General features: G+C 40.8%; 1 protein-coding gene across 5 annotated transcripts in view; it reads right to left on the bottom strand.

Annotated features, from left to right (window-relative positions):
- IL20RA (interleukin 20 receptor subunit alpha) overlaps positions 1-20,444 on the bottom strand; it is a 45,154-nt gene that overhangs the window by 13,113 nt on the left and 11,597 nt on the right. For all 5 annotated transcript variants that reach the window (XM_009206004.4, XM_017958292.3, XM_003898121.5 and 2 more), the window contains exon 2: positions 3,662-3,797. In XM_009206004.4, coding sequence (XP_009204268.2) covers positions 3,662-3,797 — 136 coding nt within the window. The remainder of the gene's footprint in view (positions 1-3,661; positions 3,798-20,444) is intronic.

The following is a 20,444-nucleotide window of genomic DNA, read 5'->3' as shown; positions in this document are numbered from 1 at the left end:
TCCTCACTCTGCCAAAGGCAAGGCAGCTTCCCATGACAATGCTGATGAAGGAGAAAAGGCTCTTTACAAGATTTTCAGCAAAATAAATGAATGATGACCAGAATCACTCAGCAAATACTCCAGTAATGACACACACACGTGGCAAACGGCCATGTGGGGCCCTCAGTGGTCTCTGATTTACAAGCTTTATCTCATCTAATTATCATAATAACCCTAGGGGGTAGGTACTCTTATTTTCATCCCGTTTTACAGATGAGGAAGCTGAGGCTCAGGAAGATTAAGGGATCCACTCAAATTCACATGACTAGTAAAAGGCATACCTGGGATTTGAACCATTCTTCCCTGATGCCAAAACTTCTGTTTTTAGTGCTACATTCTATTTTTTGCATTAATTGTTTTGGTGGATAGAATTTAAACTTTTGTTAAATTTTCATCTTGGAAACAAACTTCACTCAAAAGTATAAACGTATAATCTGCAACCTTCCCAGCTAGGTTCATAGCCTGGCTATGAACTGGGGACCGTCTGACTTCAGAGCTGAGCTTGGAGCCCTCTGGCAGTGAAATATGCTGCCCTATATTCCTGTCCCTCTCACATGCACAGGCATGTAAGAACGCCAACATGGCAAGCTTCTTTTTAAACACATATTTTTAAAGGTTGCACAATCTAAGTGATCTGCTCACACAGACCAGTGATGATTATTTTTTAAAAATCCCTTTCTGAATCACATAAAACATAAAGGACAGAGCAAGCTCTTTGCTCCACCTAATGGATAAGGAGGCAAGGACATGCTCGTGAGTCTTTTTCCCTTTGCAAAGCAGTTTCTTTCCTCTAACACTGGCTACTGAGAAACTCCTTAGAAATGAGAATGAGGTTCTAGATTTGAGGTCACTGTGAGTCGCTGCTGAAGTCTTTCACTGGTTTTAGTGATCTGAATTTTTTTTTCAAAGACAAAACTGACTTTATTCTTTTTTGAAAATATGGTAATGTTTTTAAATTCAAACAATCAAACAATTCAGAAAGTATAATCAAAAGAGAAACAAATCATCCTAAAACCCATTACCCTGGAACATTTGGTGTGTATGATTCTGGATATCTCATTTTGCTTCTGTATAAACAGAAGGACGATATGATAGCAGAATAGATGGACAAAAATTAGATTATACCATACATATGGTTTTAATAAAAGTAGTCAATTCAATGTGCCTTGAACTTTGATAGAAAAAAGAAATTGACGCGAAATTAAAGGAACTGCAGAAGTGCAAATGTTTGTCACCACAAGAGATATTTGTTCCTAAAAGAGCTTTTAAATTAAGAAAATGGTTTGTGAAAAATATTGAGAGGTTAATTATTAAAATAATAAAATATTGTCATTTTAGATCACATTGAATGGCTTCTGGCTATGAAAATCAGTACACTTATAGTCCCCCCTCCTTTCCATCTTATATTATTGTTTAAATTCAGATTATTTCTAAGAAACTTCTACAATTACATTTCCATCACTATTTAGTCTTAGCTCTATATTTAGATAAATTCAATGCATGCTACCAGTCTTTTTTTGTCATCACTAAGTTCTTCTTTTGGGTTTGTCTTTATCTCTCTGTTAGCTGGAGGTCATCTTTAGTTAGTGCTCCACCTCATCCCCCAGGAAGGTCTCAGAAAAGGGATCTCCTGGGTTCCCACCCGCTTCCAAACACCAGTCTACTGAACTTAGTAAGAGTCTTAGGTCACACTTGTCTTTTCCTCAGAAAATGTATTCTATTGAGTGTTGCCAGATTGAAATTCTCCCTTTCTCCCAACTTGAGTTCTGCTTTTGCTAAAATGGCCATGAATCATTTAATTATCTTAAAGTCCAATAACTTCCCAGGATGTGTCTTGCTATTGTTTTTACCAATTTTTTTCTAGACATACCACACATTTATGACACACAGTTCCAAACAGTCTTTATTACCTGTTCAACCATTACTATCACTTAGCTCTAACAGGTTTTTCATCTTGATATAGTATTTTTATATTCCAGCATTTTCCTAAGCTCTGCACACTTCCTAAAAAGACATGTTCTCCCTGTTGTCTTTGAATCTCTTCTTTCACTGTTTTCTCTTCTTTGAGTTTTACCTTTACAGATCCTGTTGTTTATGCACTCTAACAAAATTATGGACTGTTATGTGTTTTAATTCTTCCTTACTTCCATAGCAAAGCTTTCTGGAAACTTGTATTCTTTTTTCCTCTTTCCCTCTTCCAGTAATTATGAATAGGTGCTATGCTAGTTCCTTTGGGACTATTACTGTTTGAATGGGGCCAGCTGTTTGTTGAACACGCAAATGGACATAAGAATAGGGCTCAGATAATGAGCTTTTGCTCTCCATAATTTTTGTTTGTTTGTTTGAGACAAGACCTGGCTTTATTGCCCAGGCTGGAGAGCAGTGGCATGATCTCAGCTCACTGGAACCTCCACCTCCCAGCTCAAGCCATCCTGCCACCCGAGTCTCCCAAGTAGATGGGACTACAAGCACGCACCATCATGACCGGCTGATTTTTGTATTTTTTGTAGAGACGGGGTTTTGTCATGTTTCCCAGGTTGGTTTTGAACTTGTGAGCTCATGGGATCCACCATTTTCAGCCTCCTAAGGTGCTGGGGTTACAGGTGAGAGCCACTGCATCCAGCCAATGCTCTCCATAATTTTAAACTTCTGTTTCCATTAAACACCCTCTCACCAAATCTATTATTCCCTTTGCTCCCTGGGAAACCTGCCTGCCCTCAGGTTTGGGGCTGCAGGAGGCTGATGTTGTAGCCTTCCTGGGCTGCCTCCCAGCCAGTGCTACCTCCCTTTCCTCCTGCCCCTGGCTCACTCCCAGCTTCTCCCTGGGCTGTGACAGGGCCTCCACAATGGACATGTCCTGTGTGCCTGATTTCTATTTTAGCTCCTCCATCTGTGACATTCTCTGGCACCCAACTGGGGCTCCACGGGGACATTTCCTTAATTTCTGGTGGTGGCGATCCTTAGATTTCCATGCTCTCAGATTGTTAGGTGGGCTCTTGGTACTGTGACACTTATTTTGTGAAATCATTTCCTGTAATTGGAGGTGTGAAGGTATAGGTTTGCTTTCAGTTTCTGTAGCTGTTTTTCTTCGGATACCACAGGATTTGGCTTGGATGGTTCCTAGTTTGTGGTTAGGGTTGTGGCCATTTCCTTTGTTTCTCTGAAGATGGACATTGACTGCCTGTTTTGCATTCTTTCCTGCTTGCAATGAGTTTTGAGGGCCAGATGAAATGTCTATTCACTGCTATCTTTAAGTACAACAGCTGATCGCACAAAATGTGCATGTGGTTTCAAGGAGTCTAAGGATGCCTGTAATTCCAAACAGCTTAGAAAATTCAGAGATGATGGATTGCCTTGTTTGCTCAGCCACCTAATAATGTTTTGACCAACTTTTCTGTCTAAATAACCTCGCCTTGCCTGAGCCTCCCAATGCCTCTGCCTCCATGAAGAAACTGTTTTCTAATTTAATCTTACAAAACATCAAGAAGACTTAACCTGAAATATCTAAAACTTTTCTCTTTTTCAAACACATTTAATACTGCAGAGAGTTTATCTTTGCACAATTCACAGGAGTCAGAGTCTTGTGTTTGTAAGCTAGCCAAAAGGAAAAGAAGAAACTTACATGAAATACTGGACAGTGTAAGTAACTTTAACTCCTTGAAGACACTCTGGTGGATTCCACTGTAGGACATTCTTCATGTTGATGGATAAGAAGGTGATGTTTGCAGGTTTAGGCAAACCACCAGAGACACAGGGAACTGAAAAAGGAGCAGAAAGGAATTGAAGTCTTAGTGGCAGAAAAGGAAAACATGATTCCTGTAGTAGCTAGTCTCCAGAGATGGTCCCTGATATGGCCTTCCAGTACGCATGCCCTGTGTAACATCTCTCAAATGCAAAAGAGAATGTGGCAGAGGTGGCTCTGGGACTAAGCCAGGACTTTTGCTTTCCAAAAAAAATTCCCGAGTTGCTATGTAAAATGACAGCTAACTTACTAGAGAGACCATGCTGAGAGATTGCACAAAGAGAGGCTCAGTTGTCCTGGGGTCCCAGCTGAGCCCAGCCTTCCAATTAAGAGGCCACAATGAAGTCACTGTGGTCATTCTAGCCCCTTCTGTCACAGACTGAAGCTGCATGAGAGACCTCGCATGAGACCAGCAGAAGAATCATCTGGCAGAGCCCCAGTTAATCCCCAGAATTTTAAGAAATAATAAAATGATTGTTTTAAACCACTAAGTTTTGGGGATAGTTTGTTGTGCACTGCAGAGAACTAAAACAATCTCTTTATTAAATGTTAAAATAAAATTTGGAGTAGGTGACCCCGAGAGGCCAGAGTTTCAAAGGTTAGAATTGGGACTGCCTTTACTAAAGAACATAGTAAAGCAATAATTAGAAAAGGAACCAATGAAATAAGACAATTTATTTAAATAAACACTGATATGTTCACATAGGTGCACTCTAAGAAAAACTGTATCCTACAGGATTAATTTATAGAAATCCTTGTGGAGAAATGGTAAAGAATTGAGAAATTACTAAAAACTTGGAAAAGGAAAGGAGAGGCTACTTTCTTGTAAAATAAAGCAAAGATAATCCTTGAATTAAAGTAAATGAAAAAATTCAGTGGTAATATGTAGGATTCAAAATATTAATTCAAAATATTGGAAAGATCACAAAGCACAGAGTGATAATCAATCAGGTTTTATGAAGAACTAATCCTGTCACAAATATGCACATTCTAGTCAATCAATGAACTTGAAAAATACAAAATATTAACACTGCAAATCAAACTTAGGAAATAAAATTTAGTTCAGTCACTGATGGTAGGTCCAATCTTGGCTAAGTATCATAATTCTTGAGTAAAGTAGCTGGGACTAACGTCAGAGAAAGGAATTATGTGTGAGGTAATCCTTGGTTAAGATTAGTTCTATACAATGTACTGTTATTTTGCAGGCCAAATAAAAAAAAATTATTTACTTTAGAATTAAACTTTGTAGGATCACCCTGATTCTAAGCAAAATTAGCTCTTTAGTGTAAAGATGGCTGAGTGTAGGTATGCTTGTGCTATAATTGTAATGACTCCTACTTTTAACCTTGCTCATAAAAAAAATTTTTAGTTTTATTTTTAAGAAAAAAGTTACTCACAGAGAAGCACAATCAATTGACCACTGCCGTGTGTGTGTGTGTGTGTGGTAGGGGTAGGGGAATCTCAAAAGGACATAGCCTGCCTAACATCTTCTTGTAATTCTTTGGAACCATTGCGTAGCAAGTGGTGTTGGTATTTTCTGGAGATTACATAGAGTGAATATTTATCAATGATTTAATACTGCTTTATGGTACTACTAGGTTTACCAGGTTCTCAATTTTAATCAGATTTTTGAAGACAAAACAGAACATGGGGAGGCAGCACACTGAGTATAATACTTCTCAGCTCTTCAAAAATGCAGAACCCATTTAACATAAACATTTCCAAGGATCTTTCCAGATCTAAAATGCTGTGGCCTGCATTTTTAGATGGCCCTAACACATGAAGAGTGGTTACCATCTCTTTATACAAAATAAAATAGACTGTGTATTATAATATCAGTGGTGAAAGACATTGTCAAAACATGGCTTTATAGAGCTGACAGGGAAATCGAATATTTTGGTTTGTGGCAACATGAGTTTGGAGATAGAACACGGAAGTTATCTTAGATAGTATAGTCCAGGCATATCTCGTCTCAAGTTTCAATCTATACAAATCTTTATCTTCTTCAACACTGTATTCTACTTGTCTTTTTTTTTTTTTTTTGAGACAGAGTCTCACTCTGTCACCCATGCTAGAGTGCAGTGGCATGATCTCAGCTCACTGCAACCTCCACTTCCCAGGTTCAAATGATTCTCTTGCCTCAGCCTCCCAAGTAGTTGGAATTACAGGCACCCACCACCATGCCTGGCTAATTTTTTTTTTTGTATTTATAGTAGAGTTGGGGTTTTGCCATGTTGGCCAGGCTGGTCTCCAGCTCCTGACCTCAGGTGATCCTGCCATCTCGGCCTCCCAAAGTGCTGGGATTACAGATGTGAGCCACCGCGCCTGGCCCTATTTGTTTTTTAATGTGAGTGAACAAATGACAGAACTCTCAAGATGCCTAAAACATACCCAAAAAGGTTTTGAGAAATAACTTGGAGTAAAAGGAATAGGCAATTTTATTTTACTTTAGTTTTTTTGGTTGCTGTCATAAGGAAACAAAGCAATTTTTCTCTTCTGAAATAAACTATACTCTGGAATGTGCTGTCAATAATTAATGTTCATTGATTCAGTAGACATTTTGATTAATGCTTTGTAATTGTCTAAATGGTCCTTCACAAATGCTATGCCAATCGTTGAAATGTTAGCAAATTCTGGTAATGATATTAAACCAACAGAATCAATAATGTGACAATAATAACATTAAAAAAATAATGTTCTTATGCCATTCTATTCTTTGAGAATATATTTCATTATAAATGTTGTGGACTATGTACGCCTCCTCTGCACGTCTACATTATGAGTAAATCATTTCTATCACCATGACTGTGGTAGCTGGCCTCCAATAATCCCTTCCTCCTGGCATTCACAGGCTGTATTGTTCTCTCCCACATTGTGCCTGGGTTGGTCTGTGTGTCCAATAAAATATGACAAAAGCCAGGACAAAACACACTTCTGAGATTAGGTGATAAAAGACACTGTAGCTTCTATCTTGTTTCCTTTGCCTTGGATCGTTTCCATGGGCAACACCAGCTGCCTTGTTGTGAGTGGCCCCGTGGAGGCCCATGTGGCAAAGTAACTGAGGCTTCCCAAAGCTGCTGAAGAACTGAGTGAAGCCTCCTGCCAAAAGGAACCTTAGTGATCTTAGCAGTGGATCCTCTGACCCCAGTCCAGCCTTCAGATGCCTGCAGCCCCAGCTTGCCTCTTGACTACACTCTTGTGAAAGACCTTCAGCCAGCACCACTTGGCTAAGCCATTTCTGGAATCCTGACCCTCAAAAAATACGTGAGATAATATTTGCTGCTTAAAGCTATTAAGTGTAAGGTAATTTGTTACCTAACAGTAGAGAATGAATACAACAACGATTCTAAAAGTGAAAGCATCTAAGACAGACAAATCACTGAAAACCCCCCCTCCATTCCCAATAATTTAATAAATGACTCTTGCCTTAACAATTTTGAGAAATAGTCTTTCTAATAGTTCGATTTTATGTTTATGAAGAAAATTAAAAACTACCCAAGGAGAAGACCAGAAACTTACTATCTTTTTAACAGCAAGTGAAGATGACAGTAAAAACTTTTTGAAATCTTTTTAAAAACCCAAATGCTTAGTTAAGCTCATTGCAAATACACTGACAAGGTTTCAGAGTAACAAACACCTTTAACAGAAATCCACTTAAAAAGTAAACCCGGGAGGAGGAGCTTGCAGTGAGCCGAGATCCGGCCACTGCACTCCAGCCTGAGCCACAGAGCGAGACTCCGTCTCAAAAAAAAAAAAAAAAATGAATGTTATATTTTATACATTGTATCTGGGGAAAAATACTACAGCTTTTAGTCCTGCAGGTTCTTCCTCTGGATTGACATTATCTTTCCGATGGCAGAGGCAGAAAATGTTATCAGTTTTGGATCATCCTCTTGTCAATAAATCAAACTATTATTCAGGGGCAGACCTATCATGAGAAAAGTAGGTCACGTCTTGATATCAGCCCATCTCTAAATCTCTCCAGGACACAAAATATTCCTTGTTATGACATGGTCTGCTGGTTTTGAAACCTTTTTTTTTTCCCTTAAATCAGAGCAAATTAAGCCATGTTAGTCACCTTTCCTTATCAGGCAAAGCGCATCTTGTCTCCCTGCTTGTCGACATTTTATTTTCAGAAATGGATGTTTATAAATTGCTGTGGATTAGTAGTATTTTGTTAATTATGGACTTTTAATAGTTTGTCTTTGATCAATGGAAACAGATGGTTCTTACTACAGAGAGGTTTGACTTTTCTGCAAAGAGGAGTTAAAAGAATTCTCTCACATGGACTGCTTGTTCCTTTGGATTAGTTCTGGTTTCACCTGGAAATGGTATCATACATTTGAGTATTATTAAAAATAATGTTGTGGCCAGGTGTGGTATCTCACGCCTGTAACCCCAGCACTTTGGGAGGCCAAGGTAGGTAGATCACTTGAGGTCAGGAGTTCGAGACCAGCCTCGGCAACATGGTGAAACCCTGTTTCTACCAAAGAAAACAAGAAACAAAAATTAGCCGGCATGGTGGTGGGCACCTGTAGTCCCAGCTACTTGGAAGGTTGAGGCAGAAGGATCACTTGAACCAGGAAGGCAGAGGTTGCAGTGAGCCACTGCACTCCAGCCTGGGCAACAGAGCGAGACTCTGTCTCAAAAAATAAAATGTTGAAAGTGGGATCCACTTATAACAGGCTAAGAGGCTCTGTTTTAATAATAATAATAATAAATATCGTGAAAGCCTTTATATGTTATAACGTATTTAGTCGACACGAGCAAGTTGGTTGGCATATAATAAAAATAGTCGCTAACACTTACTAAATCCTTACCACACAGCCAGCATGGTTTATGTGCTTTATACAAACCAACTCATTCGGTTTCCATAACTCCTCTATGGTACGTACTATTGTTATCATCTCTATTATACAGATGAGGAAACTGAGGCACAGAGTTTAGTAAGTTGCCACAAATTCACACAGCTAGTAAGTGCAGGAGCTGGGTTCAGAACCCACACTCTTAACCTCCTCACTCACATGCCAGCGTTGTAAACCAAGTAGAATTTAAACAGAATTTAAAGACAAGAAAAGGCTGATGAGAAAACATGTATTAATCTATGATATTAATACATCAAATAATTTGGGAATTTAAAAATGTTAGATACTAATCTGTTCAGCAAAGTTTTTTGGGATCCCACCACATTTTGTTGTAGGAGGTCCTTTCCTTTTCTTGCCAGAATATGTACTCCCTTATCTGGTCCTAGGGAATGCAAGCAGAAACTCCTTTTTTGACACATTCTTCAGATGATATGGTGAACACAAAGGTAGGGATTCCTAGAAAACTGTGTTGGACTCTACTCTGGTTTATGTTTAGTTGCCGAGAACAGGATTTCTATTCATTTGAAACCACAGTCAAATTTATAGTTGTGGATACATATATTTCACCTTGGCCTTGGACTTTAGCCATTTGTCTCCCATATAAATCATACTATAGTCAATCCTATCTGTATCGATGAGAAACACCAGTTCGAGACTCATCTTATTCACTCATTCAACTCATATTTATTGGGTACTCTTATGGGTTGAATTGTGTCCCTCTCTTGCAAAAACAAATAAATACAAATAAAAGATACATTAAAGTTCTAACCTCTGAGTACTTCAGAATGTGACCTATTTGTAAATAGAGTTGTTGCAGATATAGTTAACATGAGATCACACTGAAGTCAGGTGGGCTCCTGATCCACTATAACAGATATCCTTATAAGAAGACAGCCATGGGAAGACACAGAGACACAAGGAGAATGCCATGTGAAGTTGAAGGACTGGAATGATGCACCTACAAGCCAAGAAATGCCTGGGACCACCAGGAGTTGGAAGAAGCAAGGAAGGAGGCTCCTCTAGTCTTCAGAAGGAGTGTGGTGCTGCCAATACCTTGATTTTGACTTCTAGCTTCCAAAACTGTGAGAGAATGAATTGTGTTGTTTTAAGCAACCTGGTGCTACTTTGCCATGGCAGCCCTTGAATACTAACACAGTGCCTACCATGTGGATATCTTATGGTGAATAGACAGGTAAGTTCCTGCCCTTGTAGAGCTTCCAGGGCAGTAGGAAGACAGACACCATTAAAAAGTAAAAAACAAAAACAAATATGTACATAATATATTGGTGATCAGACTAAGAAAGGGAATAAGGCTGGAGTGGTGGGTCACAGAACCTATTTAAACAAGGCCTTAGGAGTCAGCTGTGGGATGAGAGGGCAGTGTTCTAGGCAGAGACCCCTGAGATGGGAAAGGGCCTATCCAAAAAGACAGTGTCTTTGGAACTGTCAAAAGATCAATTTGGAAAGCTGACGAAGAGGACAATGGCCAAGATGAAATCTGAGTACAAAAGAGCTAGATCCCTCATCTCTCTAAACCCTGGGAAAAAGTCTGGATTATATTTGAAATTCATGGGAAAGTATTGAATCCTTGGCAGCAGGGGAAAATATAAACCTATTTATATTTCAAATGGATCACTACACTCCTGAAGGGAGAAAAGACTGGATGAACAAGAGGAGAAGGGAGAAGCTAGTGAGACCATAACGGCAGTAGCCCCAGTGTGCACCAAGATGCAGGCTGTGGAGAGGGAGATGCGTGGGAAGCTTGGAGCTCAAGTTTCAAACTAGAAGTGGGACCTGCTAATGACACAGAACTGCACGGGTCCCATCAGGAAGAGTGGCTGTGCTGTGAAAGTAAAATTAACAGATGAAGATCTAGCAAGGAATACTCATGCTTTTATCTATTTTGATGATGCAAAGGAGTCATAAAAAACAGAATTAGGCCAAGTGCATGGGCTCACCGGGTGCACGGGCTCACACCTCTAATCCTAGCACTTAGGAAAGCCAAGGCAGGCAGATCACTTGAGGTCAGGAGTTCGAGACCAGCCTGGCCAACATGGTGAAACACTGTCTCTACTAAAAATACAAAAATTAGCCAGATACGGTGGCAGGCACCTGTAATCCCAGCTACTTGGGAGACTGAGGCAGGAGAATTGCTTGAACACAGGAGGTGGAGGTTGCAGTAAGCTAAGATTGCATCACTGCACTCCAGCTTGGGAGACTCTGTCTAAAAACAAAACAAAACAAAACAAAACAGAGTTAGCACTTTTTTTTTAAAGGTAAAAAATAGTACATTTAAAAAAGAAATAAATTTGATAACTAGTATTCTCTTTTGTTTAAAAAAATTTGCAAAGTTTTTAGGCACTCTGTTTTTTTCAACTTTGAAAAGCATGACGAAAGACATTCCTGAATAAACATTTCAATGGAGATAAATCAATTTTCTAACCTGCTAGTACTGATAAGATCACTGAATCAACACCAAAGTGAAAACATGTCACACCCACATTGCTATCAGGAAATGTGTGCCAATTTATGGGTAACAAATGCACTTTAACAAATAGATTTATGGTCTGGAAGCACGGCTCTGATTCTCTGAGATATCTGAGATTTCACATCCCAAATTATAAAGCCACTGGATCGGTGCACATAGTTTTTATGTTTGGGGAGTGCCAGACCGTCATGACTTTGGTTTGGTACACAGATTCTTCAGATGGGCAGGTCCAATGTCTCCTTTTGCAATTCTGCCAAATGCACCGTGTTCACCAGCCACATGAAAATACCTTCAATACCCGAACCTACCCTGTTTATTCACACCTTTACAGTTTAGGTCCCTTCTGCCTCCAGTATTCTTTTGGAAATAAGAGACCCCTTGGTCTTCCATGTGTGCATCATTGAATAAATATTGGCTTGTGCTATTTTAATGACATGATTGTGCTGTGATGTGTAGGGTATGTGTGGTCTCCGCTAAAGTGAGCAATCCTGACTACAGACATCTGGGCAGGAGACTGATCTTTCCAGGGGAAGCAGAACTCAGAAGACTGAGGGAAAGGGCATCAACTCTGGACTCCCTTTGAGCTTTGAACGATGGAAGGATATGTGAGGGTGTAAAGATGGCCTCTGCTTTCACAAAGCTGTGAGGAGTTGGCAAGGAACTATCCACTTAATGAACTTCGAGGTAATGATTGATTTCCTGTAGCTTGTAAGCCACATCGAGATTTGTGTCCCCTCTCAGTGTTTATTTCCCTTCTATTATATTATGCCTTGGCACCATAAATGGAATGTGTGTGTTCCTCCTCCTCACCAAAAAATTCACAGGTTAAATCCTAACACCCAATGTATGGTGTTTGGAGGTGGGGCCTTCGGGAGTTGATTAGGTCGTAAGGGCAGAGCCCTCATGAGTGGGATTAGTGCCCTTATAAAAGAGACCCCAGAGAGGTCCCTCTCCCCTCCAACATGTGAGGACATAGTGAGAAGACGACCATCTATAAACCTGGAAGTGGGCCCTCCCCGTCCACCAAATCTGCCTTGATCTTGAACTTCCCAGCCTCAGAAGTGTGAGAAATAAACTGTTGTTTATAAGTCACTTAATCTATCACATTCTGTTCTAGCAGCTGGAATGAACTAATGCATTTGGCCTTTGGGAAATTCTTGTAGCCCAGCTTCATTTATGCTCTAGTACCAAAGGAAAAAGTCCTCTGTTTGCTCTTAGGTCCTTCCAGTAGGAAGATAATGGATTACTAAGATAGATCTAAATGGGTAAATTTATCATTAGTGGAGTTTTATAAAATGTGGCTGCTACATTGGTTCTAAGAATTACCTTGAATACAGGTCTGTAAATATAGCAAAATGGTTTGTGACCTTTTCCTAATGGCCTCAAAGTGAATACCAGGGTTGCCATCTAAGTATGTTACAGTTTTAATTATGTGTCTCACAGTAAAAGTTACTTCTTTTTTGTTGTACTCAAGGAAAAGCCTATGCATAGATGAGTGCCCGAAGAACACCAGTTAGAAGTGGTAAGGCTCTCAGGGCGAACTCACAAAGAGCCAGGGTAATCAGCCTCTGTGGTTAACCCAACCTCTCTCTTTTGTGGCTGAGGCATTTAGACTTTCCCATTATGGCCATCACCTTCATTAACCAGTACAGAAAGCAAACAAATCGCAAGAGACCGGACAGCCAAATGTGATCACTTCTGGAGACTCCCCTTGGCGACCATTCAAGTTTCTGAAGCTTATGACCAACTGGGGCAGCCCTAGCATTGCAGAAGCCCTGCTCAACCTTTCTTAGAGAAGGTCCCCAGATGTCCGACCCCCTTTACCCTTCTAAAGCTGAAGTTGTGAAGGAATCAGAGGCTCTGATCTGTTGGACACAGGACACCAGGTCTTATAAGGTCTTGGTATTCTCGATGTCTGGCAAATAAATGCTTTGGAAATGAACTGACCAGGAACCCTTGGGGCTGACGCAAATCATGGCAGATCCCAGATTCACATGAGCATTGAATTGAAGTGGAACAGCTTGAACCACCAAATCTGTGTAGCTTGAAATCACCTTGGTAAGCTCACATTACACACAGGACTGCACAGTCAGAAGATACCCAACAGCTGCGTTTTAATGAAGACACAGGAACCCATGGCATGGCAAGTGGTTGCTACATATTTTATGTGTATTTTTAAATAGGAAAATAGCTTCATAGGCTTGTTGGGGAAAAAAATTTCCACCCAAAGTGAGTTTTCTACTGTGGGAACAAGGTTAAAAGGCAGTACAAAAACACCAGAGGATGATTGACTAATTTCAGGAAGCGGATGTTGTAAACAATGACATTCTAACCACCAAAGAGCAAAACAGGTATGACTGCCTTCACATAGATTACCTTAAGCATTGTTTTAATTTCATCATGCTGAAAGGAAAGGCATGTTTTCTTCTGTCCCAAGTTACAAACTCTTTCTCTTGAAAAATATTAATTGATCTCCCTTCTTCTTCCTAATTATATATCAAGTTCCCACAAAAAGTAAGTCTTCTTTTTTTTCTGAGATGGAGTGTCATTCTTGTTGCCCAGGCTGGAGTGTAGTGGCGTGATTTTGGCTCACTGCAACCTCCGCCTCCCAGGTTCAAGCGATTCTCCCGGCTCAGCCTCCTAAGTAGCTGGGATTACAAGCGCCTGCCACCATGACCAGTTAATTTTTGTATTTTTAGTATAGACGGGGTTTCACCATGTTGGCCAGGCTGGCCTCAAACTCCTGATCTCAGGTGGTCCACCCGCCTTGGCCTCCCAAAGTGCTGGGATTACAGGCATGAGCCACCGCGCCCAGCTGAAAAGTCTTCTAAACAGCATTTAAAATATGATTCAATGAGTACCTACCTGAGAAAAAAGCTGCACAACTGTCTTCTATAAAGGACAGAGCACGATTAGTTCCTTTGCACTTGATTTTCTTCCCCTAACCATCACCTCACTATTATTTCTCTGACTAATTGCTGGAACAGTGCGCTGCCTCAGTTTTCTCTGTAATAATACTGTCCATTCTTACAGGGTACTGCCAACTGCCCTAACCCAGTGGTTTCTAGTCATTGTTTATGTGAGTAGCTCAGGGAGAGATTCCAGAACAAAAGTTCTAGAGTCACACTGGAGCCTACTCCATGCTCTACGTCTTACCAGCTATGTGCCCTCAAGCCAGTTACTTAACCTCTGTGCCTCTATTTCTCCATTTGGAAAATGGAACAGTACTATCTGCCTGTTAGGCTTGTTGCAATGATTAAGATTCTTCACATAGAGTTCCTGGAACAGTGTCTGGCACAAAGAAAGAGCTCAATAATTATTCGCTCAGTATTGTCCTCCAAAGTTACTATCCTCATTTTACAGCTTAGTGGAGAGAGGCCCAGGGAGGTTGAATGACTGCCCATGGTTTTTCAGCCATTTGGTGGATGCTCAGGCCCAAGTGTGCTGGCCAAGACAGGGCTCTCCCCTGGGATACTTACCTTTAGGTGAGTGGGAAATGCTCCCAAGTACAGTGTTGTGGGAAGAAAAGATTATATGACCATGATCAATTCTGCCTGGTGGAACTGTTCAGTTATATTCATGTGACAAATAGTTACTGGCACCTACTATGGGCTAGAAGTAGAATCTATGATAGGCACGGGGGTACAGTTGAGGACAGAAATAGACAGAAGGGCTGGGCGCAGTGGCTCACGCCTGTAATCCTAGCACTCTGGGAGGCCGAGGTGGTTGGATCACCTGAGGTCAGGAGTTTAAGACCAGCCTGGCCAGCATGGTAAAACCCCGTCCCTATTAAAATTACAAAAATTAGCTGGGCATGGTGGCGTGCCCCTGTAGTCCCAGCTACTTGGGAGGCTGAGGTAGGCGAATTGCTTGAACCCGGGAGACATAGGTTGCAGTGGGCTGAGATCGCACCACTGCACTCCAGCCTGGGTGACAGTGAGACTCCATCTCAAAGAAAAAAGAAAAAAGAAATTGACAGAAGGCCTTGCTCTCATGGAGGAGATATTTTCTGAGTCTGGGGCACAACCATCAATATATACTTTCTCTGCCAGGTACCTGCACATTTATATGGATGAGCAATACATAAGTCATACAGAAAAATTGGTGTCATTTCTTTATGGCCACACCTCCATAAGTAAATCTATGTGCTTAAACACGTTTTTTAGTATTTTGCTGTTGGTGCTTCATAGCAAGTAAGACTTTAACATAGAGACTATTTAAAAAAATAAATCTATTGAAGTTTACCCATTAAAGAGAGTGTGTACCTTCAAAGTCATTTACTTGGGAGGGTTTATGATTATTCTCATGATACTTCTTAGGTCATGGCATTTGAGGGATGCTTCCTTTCAGCTACAATTATCTTTAGAGGTAGCTTAGAAACACGCAAAAAAATTCAATCTCATTTTTTTAATAGTTACATCTTGCTTTTGCTCAATATAGCATTACCTAGCTTGATCACCCAAACTTGTGGAAAGTGGCTTTGAATGCTTTCAAAAATAAAATTCATTCCCCCAAGTTGAAAGTTTGCCACTCAATGGAATATTCTGATCAGTGTGTGCCAGGCTGTACCTGCAACTGAGAAAAGGGAGCTTATGAAATTCATTGTTGTGAGATTTTTGTGTGTAGCCTCCCATAATGACTATTATTAATTTGTATAAGCCAGCCCCATTGTTAGAAAACCAGTCCCACTACTTTATGTCATCTCTTAGATTATATAAAGCTCTTCCCTTACCTTTTAGAAAATAAACTTTTTGGGCCAGGCACGGTGGCTTGCACCTGTAATCCCAGTGCTTTGGGAGGCCAAGGTGGGTGGATCACCTGAGGTCAGGAGTTCGAGATCAGCCTGACCTATGTGGTGAAACTCCGTCTCTACTAATAATACAAAATTAGCTGGGCATGGTGGTGTGCAACTGTAGTCTCAGCTACTTAGAGGCTGAGACAGGAGAATTGCCTGAACCTGGGAGGTGAAGGTTGTAGAGAGCTGAGTTCATTCCACTGCACTCCTGCCTGGGCAACAGAGCAAGAATCCGTCTCAAAATAAAATAAAATAAAATAAATAAATAAAATAAACTTTTTGAGAGTGAGTACCTAATGTTCTTCACATGTTATAATCTCCAAAGCATCTCAGTTGGTAGTAATGATCATCATAGTAACTGGAAAAGTAGATTCGAATGTGGGTTGAAATCTTTACTACTTGGTAATATGCCTCAGAAGGGAAAATATAAAAGAAAGAACAAGGTCAAAGACAAACTGTTCAGGACCACTAAAGTACTGAAAAGAATAGCTGTTGGAAACTCCAAGTTCAATCAATAACTATTTCTTAAATATCGACAGTTTATTCCTCAACTCATTTTCAACACTCGTACTTCTTTTTATCCTCCTAGAGGCAATGCAATTCTTCCATTAATACCTTCATGACTTGAAATTTTCAGGAGGAAAGTCAACAAGATAAAAGTGTAAGAAAAAAATAATAGAAAGGGTAAAAAAAAAAAGAGGCAGAAATGATTAAATGGTAAATGATGGACGAAAGAACATTAGAGAAAGGGAGGAAAATAGAGATTCTTTCGTTTTCATTAAAGAATTATGGTGGAAAATGTCAGCAGTTTGTGGTTTTTTTTTTTTTTTTTTTTTTTTGAGACAGGGTCTGACTCTATCACCCAGGCCGGAGTGCAGTGGTGTGATCATAGCTCACTGCAGCCTCAAAATCCTGGGCTGAAGTGATCCTCCCTCCTCAGTCTCCTGAGTAGCTGGGACTACAGCTGCATGCCACCATGCCTAGCTAAGTTTTAAAACACTGTTTTGTAGAGATGGGGTCTCACTAATGTTGCCCAAGCTAGTCTCAAACTTTTGGGCTCAAGTGATCCTCCTACCTCAGCCACCCAAAGTGCTGGGATGACAGGCGTGAGTCACCATGCTCAGCCACCAGTTTTCAATGCATGTTATCAGTAAGTACTTCAGTAAGCTGAAAAGCAACAGTAAGGCTATTTGGCAAAGAATAAATAAGATTGATGGGATGAAATACAGTGTAACTCTTTTCCCTCATGACACACACTTCTGGGTGCCTCCTTTACTCATAAAGACCACATGTCCCTATCATCAGCTTTCCCAAAGTTTTATATTTATGTATCTAATTTATACTTTCACATGTGACATTGTCCTTAGGAAGGACAGAAAGAGTAAAGAAAAAGGAACAGTGGGACAAGACAATAACTAACATTATTTTTGTTGCCTTTCTCAAATGATTTAATCTTAACCAATCATTTGAGAAAGGCGGTGAAAATAATGTTAGTTTATTGATTAACCCCAAGAGTTGGTTCTTTTTCTTTTTGAAAGGGAAAAAATGAAAAAAAAAAAAAAAAAAAAAAAAAGGTTTCCCAATACTCAGGTGTAGTAACTTTTCAATTTGCCCAGTGGATGAGTACAGGGATGATTCAAACACTCCTTGGACATCTCTGGAGTATGCTTTCAGCATCATCTCCCCTTCACCTCCTCCACTATTATGTACCCATTCTCACCTTTTATACTTATTTCCTCCCAGCCATGCATCTCAACAGTTACTGTTCATTGTAAATATTTACTGTTCTTTACCATTAACAATAACTATTGTTATTATATGAATAACTGCCATTATTATCAGTAATAAACATTGCCACGAATTACTTATCTGTGGAAAGCAGGCAAATGGCAGGCCAATGGCAGTGGACATCAAAAGACTTAAAACAGCTCATTTCCTGCAGGGGCATCCAATTCACTCGCCTAATGCTGGATACCCTTCCTGCACAAGTTACCTTTCATCCCATAACAGCCACAATAAATTAACAAACAGTGCTGTTGCTGGGGCTCTGGATGATGCAATGTACAGCTGGGTATAGCTGGTTAACTGCACTGCTAGCTCAAAGATCAACTTAAACCACCGGTGCACACTTCAGAAATATGTCATGTGCTGCATAACGACGTTTGGTGATGCTGGTCCCATAAGATGATGTATATATAAGATGTGTATGTATTTTTAGATACACAAATACTTACCATTGTGTTACAAATGCCTACAGTATTCGGTACAGTAGCATGCAGTACAGCTTGGTAACCTAGGAGCAATTGGCTATGCCATATATCCTAGGTGTGTAGTGATAGGCTATTTCATTTAGGTTTGGGTAAGTACATTCTATGATGTTTGCACAAGGATGAAATCACTTAAGGACACACTTCTGAGAAGGTATTCCCATCAAATGATGCTTCACTGTCTAGAACTATGTCCTTCGTATAATCCTGTATCAGGTTGTGATCAAGAAAATGAAAGAGGATGGTTATCCAGTATGAGGCTGGGTGTGTTGGCTCATGCCTGTAGTCACAACATTTTGGGAGGCAGAGGTGGGAAGATCACTTAAGGCTGAGAGTTCTAGACCAGCCTGGCCAACATGGCAAAACCCCACCTCTACTAAAAATACAAAAATTATCCGGGCGTGGCAGTGCATGCACCTGTAATCCCAGCTACTTGGGAGGCTGAGTCATGAGAATCACTTGAACCTGGAAGGCAGAGGTTGTAGTGAGCCAAGATCGTGCCACTGCACTCCAGCCTGGGCAACAGAGCAAGATTCTGTCTCAAAAAAAGGAAAGAAATCCAGTATGGTATCCACTAGGAATGAATTAGAATAAGCTCTGTGGAGAGAAAAAAGATTGTTGTGTTGTTGCATAGGTGGTAATGTGGGGAGCCTCCTGGGGGAAACGTAAGAAATGTGGAGTGTTAGGCAGGGGCTAGTCTCAGTGGCAGGAGAGAGCTAGTGGGAACCAGGGTACAGAGGCCAGCCCCAAGGACAGAGTGACAGGGCAGGTTTCCTCAGGCAAGTGGAGGGCACAAGGCAGGTGAAGTGATGGCCTGGTACTGCCCAGGCAGTGGTCATCTCTGGGCCTCAGAAATCATGGAACCTACTCTTTCATAGATGAGAAAACCAAAGCCCATTCAAGGTAAGTGACTTGCCCACAGAGGGCAGTGGAGGAGGAGGGGCTGAACTTCCATCCTCTGATTTCCCGATTGCTATTCTTTCCACGTGGCCCTGAGATCTTGGCTCCAAGTTCTCACTTTCTGTTTTGGTGGAAGCATTTGTGTACAGTAATTTCAATGTTGCATTTCTTTTAACTTTCAAAAAAATAATGAACAGTATTTACTTCTGCTGATTGTTGCTTGGAATTTGGAGGCAAATGAGATTGATGGTGTGATCTCAACTGGAATCTCAGACTTTCCAATCACACACTAGGAAGATGGAAGTGTTCAGTAGCCATCAAAAACACTATCAGAATGGTGAATTGTTCTGAAGGTGACCCAGACTAGGATCAGACCTCTTTAAGGCTGAATTATGCCTTGATAAAGTTATGTAACTAAATGCAGTAAAATGAACAGTTTCCACACGCTGAACAGACCTTGCAGCAGTAGACTGACTCTTTGAGGTACCTGCATTATTTTGCCACAAGATATAAAAGAAGAGTAGTCAGGATAAAAGCAGGGCAATAATGAAGAGATGTCCACAAAGAAGAGTCCAAGTCCCTTGTATTAGTTTCCTAGGGCTGCCAAAACAGTACCACAAACTAGGTGGCTTAAAACAATGGACATTCATTATCTCACAGCTCTGGAAGCTGGATGTCTGATATCAACGTGTCAGCAAGGCCACACTCCCTCAGATGGTTCTAGGGAACAATCCTTCCTTGCGTCTTTCAGCTCCTGGTGGCCCCAGGTGTTCATGGCAACATCACTCAAGTCTCTGCCCACCTCAGCCTTCATGTGGCTTTTCTGAGTCCCATCCTCTTCTTACAAGGACACCAGTCCACCCTAATTCTGGGATGATTTCACCATGAAATCTAATATAGTTTGGTTATGTGTCCTCACCCAAATCTCATGTTGAAGTATTAAAAATTCCCAATGTTAGAGGTAGGGCCTGGTGGGAGGTGATTTGACCATGGGGGTGGATTTCTCATGAATGGAATGCCCACAAAGTGGGCATTAGTGGTTTAGCACCACCCACTTGGTGCTGTTCTCCTGAGACTGAGTGAGTTCTCACAAGATCTGGTTGTTTAAAGTGTGTAGCACCTCCCCACCATTGCTCTCTCCTGTTTCTGCACAGGCCATGTGACATGCTTGCTCCCCTTCTGCCTTCTGCCATGATTGTAAGTTTCCTAAGGCCTCCCTAAAAGCCAAGCAGATGCCAGCACCATGCTTCCAGTGTGGCCTGCAGAACCAAGTGCCAATTAAACTTCTTTTCTTTATAAATTTCCCAGTCACAGGTATTTCTTTGTAGCAAGGCGAGAATGGACCAAT

This window comes from Papio anubis, chromosome 6 (genome assembly GCF_008728515.1).
Source record: "Papio anubis isolate 15944 chromosome 6, Panubis1.0, whole genome shotgun sequence".
Lineage (NCBI taxonomy): Eukaryota > Metazoa > Chordata > Mammalia > Primates > Cercopithecidae > Papio > Papio anubis.
This window is presented reverse-complemented; position numbering and strand designations above follow the sequence as displayed.